This window comes from Phacochoerus africanus, chromosome 14, assembly GCF_016906955.1.
Source record: "Phacochoerus africanus isolate WHEZ1 chromosome 14, ROS_Pafr_v1, whole genome shotgun sequence".
Lineage (NCBI taxonomy): Eukaryota > Metazoa > Chordata > Mammalia > Artiodactyla > Suidae > Phacochoerus > Phacochoerus africanus.
This window is the reverse complement of record NC_062557.1, coordinates 11,225,890-11,243,669: the sequence shown is the minus strand read 5'-3', so window position 1 is coordinate 11,243,669 and position 17,780 is coordinate 11,225,890. Positions and strand designations below refer to the sequence as shown.

Below are 17,780 nucleotides of genomic sequence, written 5' to 3'. Positions count from 1 at the left end.
ACCCCCAAATTGTACTGTCCACACTAGGAAGTGGGTTCAAGTTTTCAAGGTGGCCCCCACTTTCAACATCGATTATCTCTTCCTGACAGCTAGGAGACAAGGCAGCTGACAGTTTTAGAATACTCCCCTTTGAAGGTTTAGCTTAACTGGAGTCCCTGCAAGATTACTGCGCTTTTCCTGCACCTTTGCAGTAGAAAGAATCTTGCGTTTTTTAGAAGTAAATTTTCTGACTTGATAGAAACAGGCTTAACTACATTATTTAATTTAAACATATGCTAAAATGTTTTCCTGTGAGGAAACACACAGCATTTAGACTACAATGACTGAAGTCCTTCTCCTCCTTTCCTTACTTTGTAATCACTGACACTGCTCATGGCGATGTAAGGAGAAATGCTGCACATGACGAAAAATAGGAAAAAGGAGCCTTTTGGCAGTCCAGTCCAGAAGAGTGCATAACTCTGCAAAGAGAAAAAGTACTGTACTTGGCAGGGTATACAGAAGAAATATAGTGTCATGCACATGATAACTTACGGGATAAATCAAAGTTACCTCAAAACAAATTAATTACTTAAAGTTATCGAATTAATTAAAGTAGTGAATATTTTTGCAAAATGACACAACTACTAATCATCATAAAAGAATGCACTTCTTCGAACACTGAAAAATCAGAAGAAAAGTGTATGTTTAGTTCATCAACATCTACACAAGGAAGTGGGAGGAAAAATAGTTTCTGATCATCCAACATGAGGCTTTAACTTCTAAGGAGAAAGAGAAGTGAAAAACAACGCAGGACCAGTTTCAGGGTACACATCAGAAAGAACCAAAAGTAAGCTCTCAAAGAGATGTCTGCACACACGCATGTTCACCGCAGCACTGTTCTCCGGGGTAGCCAAGAGAGGGAGGCAACCAAAGGTCCATGGACAGATAAGTGGATAAACAAAATGTGGTATGCACATGCAACGGAATATTACTCACCCTTAAAAAGGACAGAAATCCTACCACTTGCTACTGTGTGGATGACCTGTGAGGACATTATTCTGAGGGGAATAAGCCAGTCACCAAAAGGCAAATACAAGTATATGACCCTACTTAGATGAGGTATCAAAAGTAGTCAAATTCATAAACTGCAAGGAAAATGGTGATCACCAGGGATGAGGAGGAGAGGTAAAGGGGTGTTTGTTTCCTGGGCACAGAGTTTTAATTACATAAGACAAAAAAGTTCTGGACATCTTAATCACAACAATGTGAATATATTTAACACTTTACGTACACTTGAAAATGAACAGATGGTAAGTTTTCTTTTTTAATGGCCACACCTACAGCATATGGAAGTTCCCAGGCCATGGACTGAATCCCAGTTGCAGCTCTGGCAACACTGGATCCTTTTTAATCCATTGTGCTGGGCCAGGGATCAAACACCTATCTTCACAGCAACCCAAGACACTGCAGTCGGATTCTTAACCCATTGTGCCACAGTGGGAATTCCAATGCTAAGTTTTATGTTGTGTGTGTGGTTTTTTTGTTTGTTTGTTTGTTTGTTTATACAAAAAGTAGAGATTCAGGAGTTAAGACTCTAGAGAAACTGATTATTCAGGCCAGAGCATCATGTCTTTCTCTGCAAACCTAGTGAAGAAGATGTGAAGATACTGGCAACTGACTGGATGCTTCTGAAGCATATACTTAAAACGAAAACTCGTTGCACAAAGCCCATCCTCAAAGAGATCAACTTTAAATCGCTACCCCCCACCCCTCCACCCGCCACCCCCGCAAATCAGTGACGAAGGCTGGGCTTATGCTCAGGTACGGTACAGGGCATCCTCCTGGCTTTATCTGCGGGAAACCAGTACAGTAGACTCTCAAAATAATCCTACAATTCTCAAACGTTACTTAAAGCTTTGGAGGCTATATCTACAAACTCGAATTTTCACCAGATGGGAAAATGCATCCTATCGTCACAAGAATGGCTGATGATCCCTGGTGATGCCTAAGAGAATAACCATGGAGCCTCAGTCCATTTTCATCCTGAACACACAAGCAATGAAATGAAGAAACTAAAGGACCAAGAGGGGGTAACATCTACCTCTTTCTATTACCAGAAGATTCCACTTTCTGGAGAGGTCCTTTCGGACACCATGACCCTGGGACCATGCCCACTTTCATGGTCAGTGGTGGCTTCAGCTCACAGATGCATGTGTCCACCACTGATGGTATATCTCATCCATCTGCTTCTGCATGTACTCCCAGCACCACTAATGCAAGGAAGCCCCAAACTGAATCCAACCCCTCTGTCACAAAATGTCCCTTTTGGAGGGCTCCATTTCAAATCCTGTTTCCTGCTCTTCCAATTTCCTTGTTCGGAAGAGCTGGAGTCAGCTTTGAGAGATCCATCTTAGGTATCAAAGAAGGTCTAACCAGAAAGTCCTAACCACCTTCAGGACTTAAAATAGAGAGAAGCTAATCATGCAATGGTTACATGGGCGGGAAGAGTATAGGAACCAACAAGGTTGATGAAACCAGAAGCCCCGGTCACTTCTGGGTTAAAAAGCAAAAGGAAAGGGGTCATGCGATTGAAACCCAAGGTGTGGGGATCTTCTACTTCCCTGGCTCCTCTAACAGCTTCCTGCCATCTAAATCCAGTCTGCAGCCAGCTGACAAAGATCCTGAAAATGTAGCCTGTGGGTATCAGATACCCTTGTGACGTAGAGCAATGATGCGTAAGTAAATGAATCAATCAGAAGGCATATAAGTCCAAGAACTGACAAATTTTCCATCAGCTCACTACCCATTTAGTCACTGAAGGGTCCATCCACAAATTACATTGGATTTATAAGGTTCGAAAGCTGGGTTACGAGGGCTCTTGATTTCCAAATCAGCACCCCCCCACACACACATTCACACACACACTCACACTCACACACACTCATTCTCTCTCTCCCTCTTCAAACACTTCTGCAATCAAGTATTTAATATTTCAGAAGATTCCCTATGAGACTCTGCCAAAATATTGAAAAGTATTCTCCCATACAAATTCTCTAATAATAACAAGAGAAAACTCATATTTTGTTAGGTATAGTCTGTTTAAAATATTAGGACAAAATCATTTTTAGGATTAGCAGTCAACTACAAATATTTAAAAGCCGAAGCGGGAAAATGAGTAAATCCAATACTTACAAAAGGAAATGAGCCGCTCTCAGTTCGAATATATTGTGTATAATTAAACATTCGAAGTAGCCCATTGCTGATAATATTCATAAGAATAGGAAAACAGTGCAGTCTCTTGGTATTGCACACAACTGAAAATCTATAATCCTTCAAATAAAACAAAGACAAATAAAAATAGTGTTAATTCTAAGTCATTAAAGAACAAAAAAGGTTTTCTATAGCAGAACTTAACAATACCACGTTCTAGCTATGTGGCTATCTCTGAGTTCACTGGCTTTCCTGAGCTTCAGCTTCGTCTGTGAAAGCGGATGATAAATGGGTTGTTACATAGTTTAAATGAAATCATGTATATTAGGCCCTAGCACAGTGAATAGCAGTCAGCAATATGAATTTTTATTATAATACTAATTTTAGATCATTTTTTCTTCATTTTGCTGATGAGGAAATTTCAACCAACAGAACTTAAAAATGGTCCTGACAAGTCAGGAGACACTAAGTTTAGGAACTCTGATTTCCTGGGTGGAAATAAAGAACAACAAAGGATCTCCATTTTTTCTGGGTGAGAGATAAGCACAGGATTCAGAAAATATTCATGGTTACACTGCCAATGAAGCATTTTCACACTTTCTAAGGCAATACTCATGTTTATGACAATGTTCCTGCTTGCATCAAGAGGCTCAATGTTGTTTAAACATTACCGATAGTTCTTGTAATAAATATATTAGATAAGTAGCAAGTAAAGCAACTGCCAAGTAACATAGTTTCCCAGAACTGGCACAAAAAGATTACATTTTTAGATGTACTTAAGCTAGACTGAACTGCATTCAGTGATACATCTTCAAAGGCTTTGTTCTTTGTTTTTAATGTCCCTCGTAGCAAGAAATAAACAGGTAGCTTCATTTAATTTAGCCTCTAGCTTTTCAATGGAATGTAAGACGCAGAGTTTTACTTAAGATTGGACTATATTTTCAATAGTCTTGTTCCTGAAAGGATCTTCATTGCCAGTCCTCTTTTACCCAAATTGAAACATATTAAATGATAAACTGAGAACACTTTTAATTCAGAGATTTCATGCAGCTATTATAGTATTTAGTATATTTTCTCAATATAAGAAAAGTATCATGTGAATAGTCATTAAACAGGATTTCTTAAATTCATAATTATATTGGTAAGTAATTATAAGGTCTAATATTTTGATTCTGAATAATGCAATGACATTCAGCTACTTTCAATGTAAAAAATCATCTAGTTCAAAAGCTAAGGTAGAAAATGGTTTACAACAACTTACTTATTTTTATTTTTATTTTTTGTCTTTTTATCTTTTTAGGGCCACACCCGTGGCAACATGGAAGTTCCCAGGCTAGGGGTCCAATTGGAGCTATAGCTGCCAGCCTACACCACAGCCACAGCAACACGGGATCCAAGCCTCATCTTTGACCTACACCACAGCTCACGGCAATGCCAGATCCTTAACCCACTGAGCAAGGCCAGGGATGGAACCCGTGTCTTCACAGAAGCCAGTCAGGTTCGTTAACCACTGAGCCACGACAGGAACTCCTACAACAACTTATTTAAATGTCACAGTTTACTCAATAATAACCTCAAATGTCTTTGAGTCAAGGTGCTGTATACTACTGGGGTTGACTTTCTGGAGTTTTTCAAAATAGTTAAAATGTAGTATTAAAGCAAAAACAAAATACAGGTAGCAAACACACCTCTCGTTTACCAGAAACTATGATAGCTCCATTGTAAGATGGGTCATCAGTGCCATTCCTATTTTCAAAGTCATCTACTTCCAAAAGTATATTTTGATGCTTCAGCGACTGTATAAAGTCTTCAATGTTTGATCCTAACATGAAATCAATAACAGAAGGCCATATTAAGAACATATATGTCATTAAGAAAAAACATGCACACAATTTAAAATCAATATTTATAGAATATTATGTAAAGGTGTGTCTCTTTGAGCATCAAAATAATAATACTGGCCCCCAAACAGAACCCATTCTCCTATCTTCTAAGAGACACTGCCTGAGGAAAACAGTAGGGCAAGATCTAAAGTTACCCCGGACAATAAAAAGTCCAGGATGGAGTGAAAAAGGAAGAAAGAGGATGCTTTCTTTTTACTCATTTGAACCTTTTTTCTTTTTTTTTTTTTTTGTCTTTTTGCCATTTCTTGGGCCGCTCCCGCGGCATATGGAGGTTCCCAGGCTAGGGGTCTAATCGGAGCTGTAGCCACCGGCCTACGCCAGAGCCACAGCAACGTGGGATCCGAGCCGCGTCTGCAACCTACACCACAGCTCACGGCAACGCCGGATCGTTAACCCACTGAGCAAGGGCAGGGACCGAACCCGCAACCTCATGGTTCCTAGTCGGATTCGTTAACCACTGCGCCACGACGGGACCTCCTACTCATTTGAACTTTGAAATGAGAGTTTATACTGGGATCAGAAAAAGAGGGCCAGGCCACAGATGATAGGATTCCCACCAGGTGGGAAAAAGGATGAACACATTGAAAATAAGCTTTGCATGTACATCCTGGGGCAGTCACGCCCCCACTCCGCCTCCAGGGTCACTTGAAGCAGGACACCTTCCTGGTGACCCACATTCATCTAAGCCAGCAGGGACGCTCCGACTTAAAGAGGAACATCTAACCTATAATCATCAGGCTTTGAGAAAAGAGGAGGAAGATGGCATAGACTCGCCAAACAAATCACAAGACAGCTAACAGCTGAGAAAAAATAAGTACGTTAACACAAGGATACTGATCTTGGAGTGACTGGGGAGGCGAACACACACGTGAAACTGAAAGGTAAAGGAACAATTCTAGATCTCGGAAACCCAATACACAATTAGCAAGATTTGCAGTTTTAAGGTAGCAGAGTGAATAAAACTTACTTTCTAAAACCCAAATGGAAAATAAGAAGAGGAGAAACAGAAACGCAAAGAGCACTTGATTTAAGGTGGAGGCATCTAGAATTCTGAGGCAGAAATTGTTATGAAAACTGGAACGGGTGGGGGACATCGTCGAGAGAGGGCTTGTACTCTGAATACTTTTTTTTTGGGGGGGGGCACACCTGCAGCATGTGGAAGTTCCCGGGCCAGGGAACTTGAACCCGTGCCACAGCAGATCCTGAATACGCTGACCCACAAGAGAACTCCTAAATACATTTCTTAACATCTTAAGGAAAAAAGTATTCACAGCTTATTCCTCAAAGTTAAATAAGCAGTTAGGCAAAGCCAAGTACCCATCATTCAGGATGACAAGATCACAGGTTCCAAAAGGACTAAAAAGGAATCTTCCTAGATTTTGCTGGAGTGGCATAGGGTATTAAATGCCATCTTAACGCATCAATCTGTATGTATAGTATTTATGGTATAGGTTAGGCTGCTGTAACAGAGATCTAAAAGTAGAATGGAGAATTGTGGCTCAGTGGCAAGGAACCTGACTCATATCCATGAGGACATGGGTTTGATCCCCAGCCTCACTCAGTGGATTAAGGACCTGGCGTTCCATGAGCTGTGGTGTAGGTCACAGATGCTGCTCGGATCTGGCGTTGCTGTGGCTGTGGCTCAAGCGAGCAGTTACAGCTATGATTCGACCCCTAGTCTGGGAACTTCCACGTGCCATGGGTATGGCCCTAAAAAGACCAAAAAAAGTAAAAATAAAAACTTTTAAAAATAAAATAGATCGGGTCAGTAAATATAAAAATCTATTTCCCCCTCACATAAGAGCTTAGACTAGCTAGGTAAATAGGCTGATAGGTTAGCTAGGTTAGATAGTGACTCGGGCTCCTTGTCTTAGCCACCATCTCCAAAGTCACAGCAAACATGCATGAGTCCTCATGAGTTGTTTCCTATAAACACAGTTTAAGTACATGTTTCCTTCTCTTATAATTCGCTTTCCCCCACCTACATGTGCTCTTTGGCAATAACCGTAACTTACTTCCGGATTTAAATTTTGTTTTGCTGTTTACCTGTGTTATTGATGATCAGTAAGCTGGTACGAGGGTCTTGGGGAGGTTGTCCAGGAGAGAGGAAATACAATTCAGGTTTAAACTCCCAATCAGTCTTTTGATTTACTACAGCATAAAGTATCCCTTCCACAATCAAAGGGAACATTGCAATTCCAAATACCAAGAGCCTAGCAACAACAACAAAAAATTACCCTATGAGTCTATAACAATGTTCTCTGTTCTGCCAGACATTTCACAAACATGTGTTGAGTCCCATCAGTACTAAGAGGCATTGCTATATAAACACGGGGCTATCAAACTATGCCTATTAAACAGACCCGTGAGTAAGGCTCATTGAGTACCAACACACAGGTAGGTATTCCCACCACTGGTATCCCAGTGCTACATTTCTCCATCCACTCCGCCGGCAGGAGTATTGGGTGAGTGTTGTGTTCTTGCTTTAAATTCACTCCTGGTTTAACCCTCTCTGGACACTCACTAACAAACAAACCCCAGTGCTCTGATACTCACAGCGTAGAAAGCGCTTTCTTTCCACGTTTTAACTTTAAGAAACGGAGCCGGGCCACTGCGCAGAGCTGCATTCTCCAAAGGCCCATATCGCTCACAGTCTTCTGCATTTCAGGAAGAGAAGAGCAGGCCGGCTCCACTTCATGCAGGCTTCCTGAGTCTCTTATCTCTGCTTGTTCCAAATCTGTACACAGACGCAGACATATACACACACACAAAATATTAATGCCATCTTTGGGCGTCATGGTTTTCTTTTTTCAGTAATATTAAAAATTGTTTTAGAATGTCTGTGGAATCAAAGCAAAGAAAATAAGAATTATGTTTATCATGTCCACATGCAATAAACTCAGTGGTAAAATACACTGAATTCACACCAAAGGAAGATTCAGTAAGGATAAACTCATTATGCCCAGTCTTTGAAAAGGTAGAGAAGGTCCCTTATGTAAAAATATTCTCAGGGATTTTGAGAAACCTTCTTCATAGGAATAGTCAATCACTGATGCCTAAATGCCTCCTATTAAACTATCAATAATTTAGAAATACAGGGGAAAGACTGCCAGCTCTGAAACCACCAGGCCTGTATCTGATCCCCAAATATAGCAGCATGATTTTGCACAAATCACTTAACTGCTCTTAGGCGTGAATGTCTCATATGGAAAATGATGTCAATAACATTTATTGGAAAGGTTATTGTAAAAAGATAATGCAATATAGCTACACAGTACTCAGAGACTCCCTAATCGATAGCTCTTATTATTAGAGCTCATTAAAATACATTTTAGGAGATAATCTAATCCTTTTCCCCATGAGGACTATAGTGGAATTTTGTATTTCAAAAAGCTAAGGGTCGGAGTTCCTGTTATGGCGCAGTGGAAATGAATTCAACTAGGAACCATGAGGTTGCAGGTTTAATCCCTGGCCTTGCTCAGTAGGTTAAAGATCTGGCATTGCCGTGAGCTGTGGTGTAGGCCGGCAGCAACAGCTCCGATTAGACCCCTCGCCTGGGAATCTCACATGCCGCGGGCATGGCCCTAAAAGGATAAAAGACAAAAAAAAAAAAAAAAAAAGAAAGAAAGAAAAGAAAAGAAAAAAACTAAGGGCATTTTTTATTAGAAGTATCTGATCAGACTTTATGACCCTAATTGAAAGCCTTTCACATCCAAGTTAGCAGTGACCATCTGGGGACAGGAGAAAACCACTGAAATAGGAAGCAAATAGGTTCCAAAGGGAAATTTGGGATATTCCAAGAAGGGATCTGCATTCAGGTCTAGTAGGAACGTTAAGAAACTATGACAGCCCTTCCCACACAGCAGAGTCGAATTGAGTATCCGTCACATTCTTTGGCATGAATCATGCACAAGATGTTGATCTTCCATGAATTACACACATGGATCTACCTTGTTCGACAGCTGACTTTCCTTCTAGTTGCAGGAAGACGTCATTCAGAGTTGATGTGGAAACGTCATAACTCGTCACACCCAGGCCGGAGCCCTTATCAAGGTCACTGAAGAGGTCTGGGTCAACAGAACGAAACAGGCACACGTGAAACAGCACACTGAGAAACCTTGTCAATTGACCCTTATTTAAAAACGATGCAGAACACTATTCAGAAAATTTAGGTCTTTGGAAAGTCACAGGAAGCAAAACCGCACTACTGGATACAGATGTCAGACCTCTCCGCCAGCCTCAAACCACCTTCACTCCATCTTCTATCCCCAGCTCATCAACGGCCTGCAAACTTCTTTGAGGAAAGACAGGCAATCAGAAAGCATCGTCTTCTCACCCTGACACCACAAATCAATGCATACGTCTACCTGTATTCCTCACTTTCCTTTTGTATGATCCGTAGCTGCCTCCACCAGAGGCACCTCTTCGACTTGTGCCCTGAATTCCTTCCCCTTTGGGCATCTCGAGGATATCTCAAAAATAATCTTATCTCTTTCTCTCCTGAATCATCAATTGTTTCTACATGCACTGGGTCATCCCAAATGAGAGGCAAAAAAATGCTCTAAGGTCACACATTGAGCAAAGACAAGCAACAGCAAAAACAAAAACACCAAAAATCTACTCCTGTCCCCCCCTCCCACATGTATGCATTGCTCCAAAGACTCGTCTATGTTGCTGTCTTTTCATTAGTCTCATCCTATTCATGCTTTACCTACACAAATCCTACCCTTATCTCTTCTTGAAGCTACTCTTTTCAAGGTCATCAGTCTTTCCAGATTTTTTAATTCAATGGACCGGTTCTGGAGGGAGGGATTGTTTGTTTTTATTCTTTTAACTTGGTCTGTCTCCCTCTTTGATTTTTTTCTGTTATAGTCTATTACAAGGCACTGAATATAGTTCCCTGAGCTATAGAGTAAATCCTTGTGGTTCACCTATTTTATACAGTATGTATCTATCAACCCCATCCCCCAATTTATCCCTCTCCCCCTTCCCCTTTGGTAATCTTAAATTTGTTTTCTATGTCTGTGTCTCTGTTTCTGTTTTATAAATAAGTTCATTTGTACTTTTTTTTTTTTTAGATTCCACATGTAAGTGGAATATCATACAATATTTGTCTTTTTCTCTCTGATGTACGTCACTTAGCATGATCACCTCTAGGTCCACCCATATTGCTGCAAATGGCATTATTTCATTCTTTTTTATGGCTGAGCAATATTCCAGTGTATATACCACATCTTCTTTATCCATTCATCTGTTGATGGACATTTTCCATGTCTTGGTAGGGTAAATAGTGCTGCTATGAATACTGGCGTGCCTTATCTTTTTGAACTAGACCTTTCATATTTTTTTGGATATATGCCCAGGAGTGGGATTGCTGGATCATGTTCTATTTTTTTTTTCTTTTTTGACTCAGTGGCATTCAAAGCTGTTGACTGTTGACTTCTAGAAACATTTCCTCCCTTGAGAACATAGTCTCTTGTTTTTCCTTCAACTTCATACAGGCTCCTGAATTCTACCACCTCTGGCTCTTCCTCTACCTTCTCCTGAGGGTTCAGTCCTAGATCACCTTCTCTTCCCATACATTTCAACCCAATCCTTTTGCATTAAATCCATCTATGTGCAAATGATTCCCAAATTCAATTCTCACTTTGTTCTCTGATTTCCAAAATCCTATAACCAACTACATCCTTGGCGATTAGTCATCTCTGCTTGGAAGTCTAAAAGCGTATCAAGGCAAATATTTCCAAAACGGAACAGTAATTCTTCCTACCCAACTGTTCCTTCCATCATTTTACAATAAATGACATCCCCTCCACCCAGTGATTTAAGCCCAAAATGCTACTACAAGTCCCCCTTGATTTTTCACTTTTGTGCTCCACAACCTGCCATCCGCCAGATTCTTTGGCTTTATCTCCGAACATGTTTCCAATCCACCCACTTCCATCCATTTCTCAGTTGGCAGCACTACGGTAACTCCATCACCATCGTCTTCCACCTCTACCTCTAAAACGGCCACACGGCTGGTTTCCTGGTGTCTACTCGTGTTCCTCTATCTCTAGTGGGATCTTTTATATCCAGAGAGTGAAAATATAAGTCACATCACATAATTCCCCCATTTAATGACGGGGTTTCCATGGTTTCTCCACACATTTGAAACAAAAATTCAAAGGCCACCCGAGAGCCTCCAAAGCTCCAAAGGAAGAAGTCTCCATTCCTACAACCTTACCCTCCGCTGCTGCCGCTCCCCTCCTCCCCCACTGCAGCCAGGACACCTCAGCTCCCCCTCGGCTTAGAATGCTTTGACAATTTTCTTCTTGCGGTTTTTGGTGACCATGCTATATAAACCCAAGCCCGACACCAGTCAACCCTATACGTGGATTATATTACTATACAATGGAATACAATTTGGTTTCTTGTGTACGTCCACTTCTCCCCCCGCCCCCCCAATGGACTGTCGGCTCCTTGAGGGTAGGGACGCATATCTTACTTAATCCTTAGCACACCAAGCAGGTTCCCAGTAAACACTGATGGTGGGGACTTGGAGGAGGATGCAAGCTTTTTGAGAGGCTTCTCAGCTGCCACTTTCTACAGTGGGAGGGATGGTGACAGGCCAGCAACATTACTGAGGAACCAGAGAAGACCTGAGGAGAAGCACTGCATTTCCCCGTGGCCTGCACATGACATACGGGGATCTGGGAGTCCCCTCATGTCCCAGCAAGGACAGAAGTACATCATCGGACTGGCAGAGGCCTGGGCTCTGCAGACGAGGCTGCCACGGGCTGACCCTGGCTAAGTGACATACGCTAGTAGTGGTATCAGCTTACAGCTCACTATCCCCTTATGACCGAGAAAGACGGTAAGCTGGTCGCACCTCACTGGACATTAGTCCAAGAAGGGAAGAACCTCATACAACCTGAGGACCTAAGGACGGCATCTTCCATGCCACCACAAGGACAGGGACAGCTGCTCTATCTATACATGGGGACGAAATCTGAATTCCTGAGTATTTGCCTAGCGAGATGGAATCATCCAAAGACACCCGTTTGTATCAGGCCTGTGGGGAGTTAAACTTTTAACAAACTATATATTTAAATAAAAAGAAAGCCGTTCACATGAGAAAAAAACTGAGATACACTTTGTAGCACCAACCCCACAGAGCAGTTGTGAAGGATAAATGGGTTATTAATATGCAGGAAACAACAGAAGAGCGTCTGACTGGTGGCAAGCACTGTGTAGTCAGTGATGGTGAGAATCACGTATTAAACGAACCCTGGGTGGGCAGCGCTGCCCGGCAGAATGGAGACCCATGATGAATATGTTTGCAGAATAAATAAACCATGTTTCTCTCTGCAACGTAATTACCTACACTATCACATTACAATTCAAAAGGCAGACACCTTGGCACTCTGCCCCCACCTCTTCTGCACTCACCCCCACACAGCAAATCTCTTTATTAAGGACACCTGCCTGAAGGCATTTTTCTCTGGGTTCTGCAGGATGCTAAGTTCATGGTGAGCACAAGCCAGAAGGGTCAGAAAATTAATGCTCCTGGAAGCATCTCCTGACCGATGATGGATGAGCGGTGAATAAATACCACCCCCCACCCCCCCCGCCCCCCACCCCCCAATTTCTCACCCTCCAGTGACAACTCTGAGCCCCTTACTTATACATTCTTGTATTTCTCGCAGTGGTTTCACATCTCAGTTGCTGACTGCAGTTACCTGCCTGATAATGATAAGGCACACTTTGCTGGCCTCCTCCCCTTCCTCTCTCAGGTCCACGTTCCCTACTGGTTCTTCTAGGCATCCTTTGCTAAACAAATTAGTTGCACTAAAATCCACCTCTCAGGTTCAGCTTCCTAAGAAACCCAATCCCCCAAACAAAATCCACACCCATTAAACAATGAAAACGGTAATAGCAATGAGAACGTTTATTCCCCCATTTCATTCCATTATATCCATATTTAAATTACCTGGAAATTTAGTTGTCCTTTCTACAGGCAAAGTATACACAAGCTTTTCTTTGCTTTCTGTTTTCAATTTAGCATCAGGGATGTGATGATTAATGAAAGATGTTATTTTGTCTGGATCACAGATTTCATTTCTGTACAAACTAATACATAAAAGGAAAGACAATTCATTTGTATTTTCTCTCTTGCTCCCACAAAAAAAGAACTTTTACTGGAGTGCTATCTTTGTGTATTACTTTACCATAGCTTTAGGGAACGAAGAAAATGAGTAAATGAGAATAAAAATCATGACAATGCCATTGGTTTGAAAAAATCTTATGATCCATACATAAACTCAAAACAACTACAAAAATACAAACAAATACATAATGTAATTAAAACTATATATCTAGTATGCAGATAAACAGAGGGAGGTGAAAACATTAGATTTCTTAAGGAAAATAATGATCACACCAGACTGCGTAGATATCAGAAGATTAGTGTCTAAAAGAAAGATTTTGTCCCCTCCATGCATGTTGTGTTTGGCCATCAGGGTTTTGTTTTAAATTCTTTTCACCTGGACACACTTTCTTCTTAGACACAGCCCTCTTCACTCTCTGCCAGGAGATGTACTCCTGTTGATACCAGCTCCTAAAGTATTTGACTTTGTGCCTTGCTGAAACAGAGCAAGACCCTATGCTCCTTCCCCCATCATGTCCTCTGCCTGCCTTTTTGTTTGTTTGTTTGTTTTGTTTTTTGCCTTTACTAGGGCTGCACCCGAGGCATATAGAGGTTCCCAGGCTAGGTCTAATTGGAGCTGTAGCCGCCGGCCTACACCACAGCCACAGTAATGCCAGATCCGAGCCGCGTCTGCAACCTACACCACAGCTCACGGCAACGCCGGATCATTAACCCACTGAGCAGGGCCAGGGATCAAACCGAAACCTCATGGTTTCTAGTTGGAGTCGTTAACCACTGAGCCACGACGGGAACTCCCTGCCTGCCTTTTTTTAATTACAGATTTTTTTTATCTTTAAAAATTTTTTTTACAATTTCTGCTGTACAGAATAGTGACCCAGTCATACATTCATATGCATACACATTTTTCCCCTCATACTATCATCTTCCACCATATTCCGTCCCATGAGACTGGATACAGTTCCCTGTTCTATACAGCAGGACCTCATCACCTATCCATTCTAAATGTAATGGTTCACCTACCTTATCTGTAGAAAAACTTTTGTCAAAGAATAATCAGAGAAGTAAGGAAATGCAGAGCAAAGGAAAACAATCAAACAAGACCAAATAACAACAGCTTAGTCATCAAGCAAAGTCAGGGATCTTCAATTCCTTCTCAAGGGTTATAGATAATATTCTGAGCCATATCCTGTTAGCTGCCTTGTAGATACCAAAACACTCACCTGGTGGAAGAAGTTAACTACATGACGACCAGACTGTAACCATGACATTAGTGCCATAATTCCAAGAACTGGCCCCAAAGAAACAGGAAGAAACAGACCTTGAAACTGAAGAGTAACTATACTTAAAGCAATCAAGATGACGCTGGTCAGACTCCTGCACGACCAATTTCAAGATGACAGTCAGAGCTAACTGTGTTGTTTCGGCGTGTAGCCCCTCTCTCTGCCTATAAAAGGTCTTGCCCACCCATGGACTGTCAGTGGGGGTGGGGGTAGTGGTGGTTGCCCCTTTGGACAGAAGACCCCTGGTTGCCGGCATCTGAAATAAAGCAAATTTCCTTTTCACCAACCCTGCCTCTTTACTGGCTTTAGAGCAGTGAGCAGCCAGATCCCACTTTCGGTAACGCTACGAATGAATGAAAATCCACTGCAGAGATGTGAGGATCAGCCGAAGAAAGCGGAGGGTGGAAAGACAGTGAGGTTTAGGCTGCACAGGGCAGCATCCTGGGAAGCGGTCCATGACGTAGGTCTGCTGTGATCATCAGCCTGGGCGGATCCTTTTGAAATCTGGCCTCTCCGTAGAGTCAGTGAAGATACGGGAGGTAGGCACACAGAAACAGCATCTGGGACACACCGCACATCCTCCAGCTTAGCAGAGCGGAGGCAGAAGGCCAAGTCTCTCTCAGAACGGTCTACTTTTTTGATATTCCAGTGCTGAAAATACAGCTACCGAGCTTTTCTACCCTCAAGCCTTTACCTTAAGTGATATCCAAGACCCCACCTTCTCTTCAAAAAGATGGAGGAGCCTGCACATTTCAGCCTCCCGCTGGACACGATCACTTTTCTATCTGAGTAAAAGGAAGGAAGAGAGAAAAGATGAGGAAGAGTCATTTCTTCTTTCTCTAGAAAATATGAGGGAGGCACCAAAGCTTAGATTTCCAAAGGAGAAGGGTCCTATGGGGCATAGCTATATTTAATGTACACTTAAATATTCGAAACATGAATTTAAAGGGGTGCATTTAAAATGAGCTTATGCAGAGTTCTCTTGTAGCCATGGGTTAAGGATTTGGTGTTGTCACTGCAGCGGCTTGGGTCGCTACTGTGGCATGTGTTTGCTCCCTGACCGGGGAACTTCCACATGCTATAGGTATAGTCAAAAAAAGAAAAGAAAAGAAAAAAATAAATAAAAAACGAAATGAGCCTGTGCATTCCCGTCTACTTCCGTGCTCTCCAACACTTCTTGAAAAAAAAAATAAACATTTGACATATTTTCTACTCTGGGCGCTAAAAAAGGAATGGGTGTTTTTCAACCAAATATACACAAATGAAGATTTGGATGTTGAAATCAAGCAGAAGGTGATCTGAGAAAATATCACGGTATTTTATTAGCGCTCACAGTCCAGCATATATACAGTTAGTGAGTAGCTCTACAGTAGGACTAGATGCCTGTCGTCCCCAGATGTCTATGGAACACAGACACACCAAGAGAACGAGAGCAAGGATCTTCCCCTGGGAACAAATATTTCCCGAAGTCTTTACTGCCACATGAGAGAAAACCAAGAATTACCAGCCAGGACGTCAGCTTCATCCATGAAATTGGTACTGAAGAGGATCACACGACCTGCTCTGTGCTTCTTCAGGAAACTCCACACTCGATGTCTTGAGAAGGGATCCAATCCTATAGTTGGTTCATCTAATAGCAAAACCTACAGAGGATGAAGATACATAAGAGGTATCCTCTCCCTGCTGTTTCCACAGTATAGCATGAGAAACAATAAAAACCAAGAAAAATAATAATAATTATCCAACCAGTTATATTCAATACACTTATATTCATAGTTAAACATAGTAGGTTCTTGCGGGATAATATTACAGTGAAAACCCTACTACTTTTAGTGGAAAAGGAAGAGCTTGACTTCTTGGACATCAGTCCTGGCAATATTTTTTGGGTACATCTCCTCTAGTAAGAGAAACAAAAGCAAAGATAAACTAAGGGGACTATATCAAACTAAAAAGCTTTTGCAGAGAGGAGGAAACTATCAACAACATGAAAAGTCTGAGTACCGAATGGGAGAAGATATTTGCAAATGATATGACTGATAAACGGTTAATCACCAAAATATTCAAAGAACTCACATAACTCAACATCAAAAAAAAAAATCCAATTACAAAATGGTCAGGGTCCAAGAAAGACAAAACAAACAAACAAAAAGGAGTTCCTGTCGTGGCTCAGCAGAAATAAATCTGACTATCATCCATGAGGATGCAGGTTCGAACCCTGGCCTCACTCAGTGGGTTAGGGATCCGGCGTTGCCGTGAGCTGTGGTGTAGGTCGCAGACGTGGCTCGGATCTCATGTTGCTGTAGCTGTGGTGTAGGCTGGCAGCTGCAGCTCCTATTCAACACCTAGCCTGGGAGACTCCATATGCTGAGGGTGCAGCCCTAGTAAAGGCAAAAAGACAAAAAAAAAAAAAAAAAAGTGGTCAGGGGACCTGAATAGACATTTTTCTTTCTTTTTTTTTGTCTTTTTTTCTTGTTGTTGTTGTTGTTATTGTTGCTATTTCTTGGGCCGCTCCCCCGGCATATGGAGGTTCCCAGGCTAGGGGTTGAATCGGAGCTGTAGCCACCGGCCTACGCCAGAGCCACAGCAACACAGGATCCGAGCCGCGTCTGCAACCTACACCACAGCTCACGGCAACGCCGGATCGTTAACCCACTGAGCAAGGGCAGGGACCGAACCCGCAACCTCATGGTTCCTAGTCGGATTCGTTAACCACTGCGCCACGACGGGAACTCCCTGAATAGACATTTTTCAAAGACGACATACTTATGGTCAACAGACACATGAAAAGACACTTGACATCACCAATCATTAGGAAAATAAACATCAAAACCACAATGAAATATCACCCCCACCTGTCAGAATGGCTATTATCCAAAACACAACAAATAACGAGTGTTGGTGAGGATGTGGAAAAAGCACACTCGTGCACTGCTGGTGAAAATATAAATTGGTACAGCCACTATGGAAAACAGCATGGAGTTCCCCCCAAAACTTAGAAACAGAACTACCATACAATCCAGCAATTTCACTTTTGGCTCTTAAAAAAACAAAACAAAACAAAAAAACCGAAATGCTAATTCAAAAATATGTAACAGCCCCTATATTCACTGTACCCTTATTTACAACTACCAAGATATGGAAGCCACCTAAGTGTCTATCAGCAGATGCACAGATAAAGAAGATGTCAGATATATACATACAAAGGAATACTGTTCAGCCATAAAGACGAATGAATCTTTGCCACTGTGACAACACAGA

General features: G+C 41.8%; 1 protein-coding gene across 5 annotated transcripts in view; it reads right to left on the bottom strand.

Annotated features, from left to right (window-relative positions):
* The window catches only part of LOC125113758 (ATP-binding cassette sub-family A member 9-like), a 133,631-nt gene that overhangs the window by 92,138 nt on the left and 23,713 nt on the right, over positions 1-17,780 (bottom strand). Inside the window, exons 16-24 of one of the 5 annotated variants that reach the window (XM_047756649.1) lie at positions 16,027-16,165; positions 15,217-15,307; positions 13,066-13,205; positions 9,044-9,160; positions 7,650-7,830; positions 7,140-7,306; positions 4,878-5,011; positions 3,172-3,309; positions 351-458 (exon numbers count right to left, since the gene is read on the bottom strand). The exons of the other annotated variants lie outside the window; for them this stretch is intronic. Of the exons in view, the coding sequence (XP_047612605.1) occupies positions 351-458; positions 3,172-3,309; positions 4,878-5,011; positions 7,140-7,306; positions 7,650-7,830; positions 9,044-9,160; positions 13,066-13,205; positions 15,217-15,307; positions 16,027-16,165 (1,215 nt within the window). The remainder of the gene's footprint in view (positions 1-350; positions 459-3,171; positions 3,310-4,877; positions 5,012-7,139; positions 7,307-7,649; positions 7,831-9,043; positions 9,161-13,065; positions 13,206-15,216; positions 15,308-16,026; positions 16,166-17,780) is intronic. 5 annotated transcript variants of the gene reach the window in all.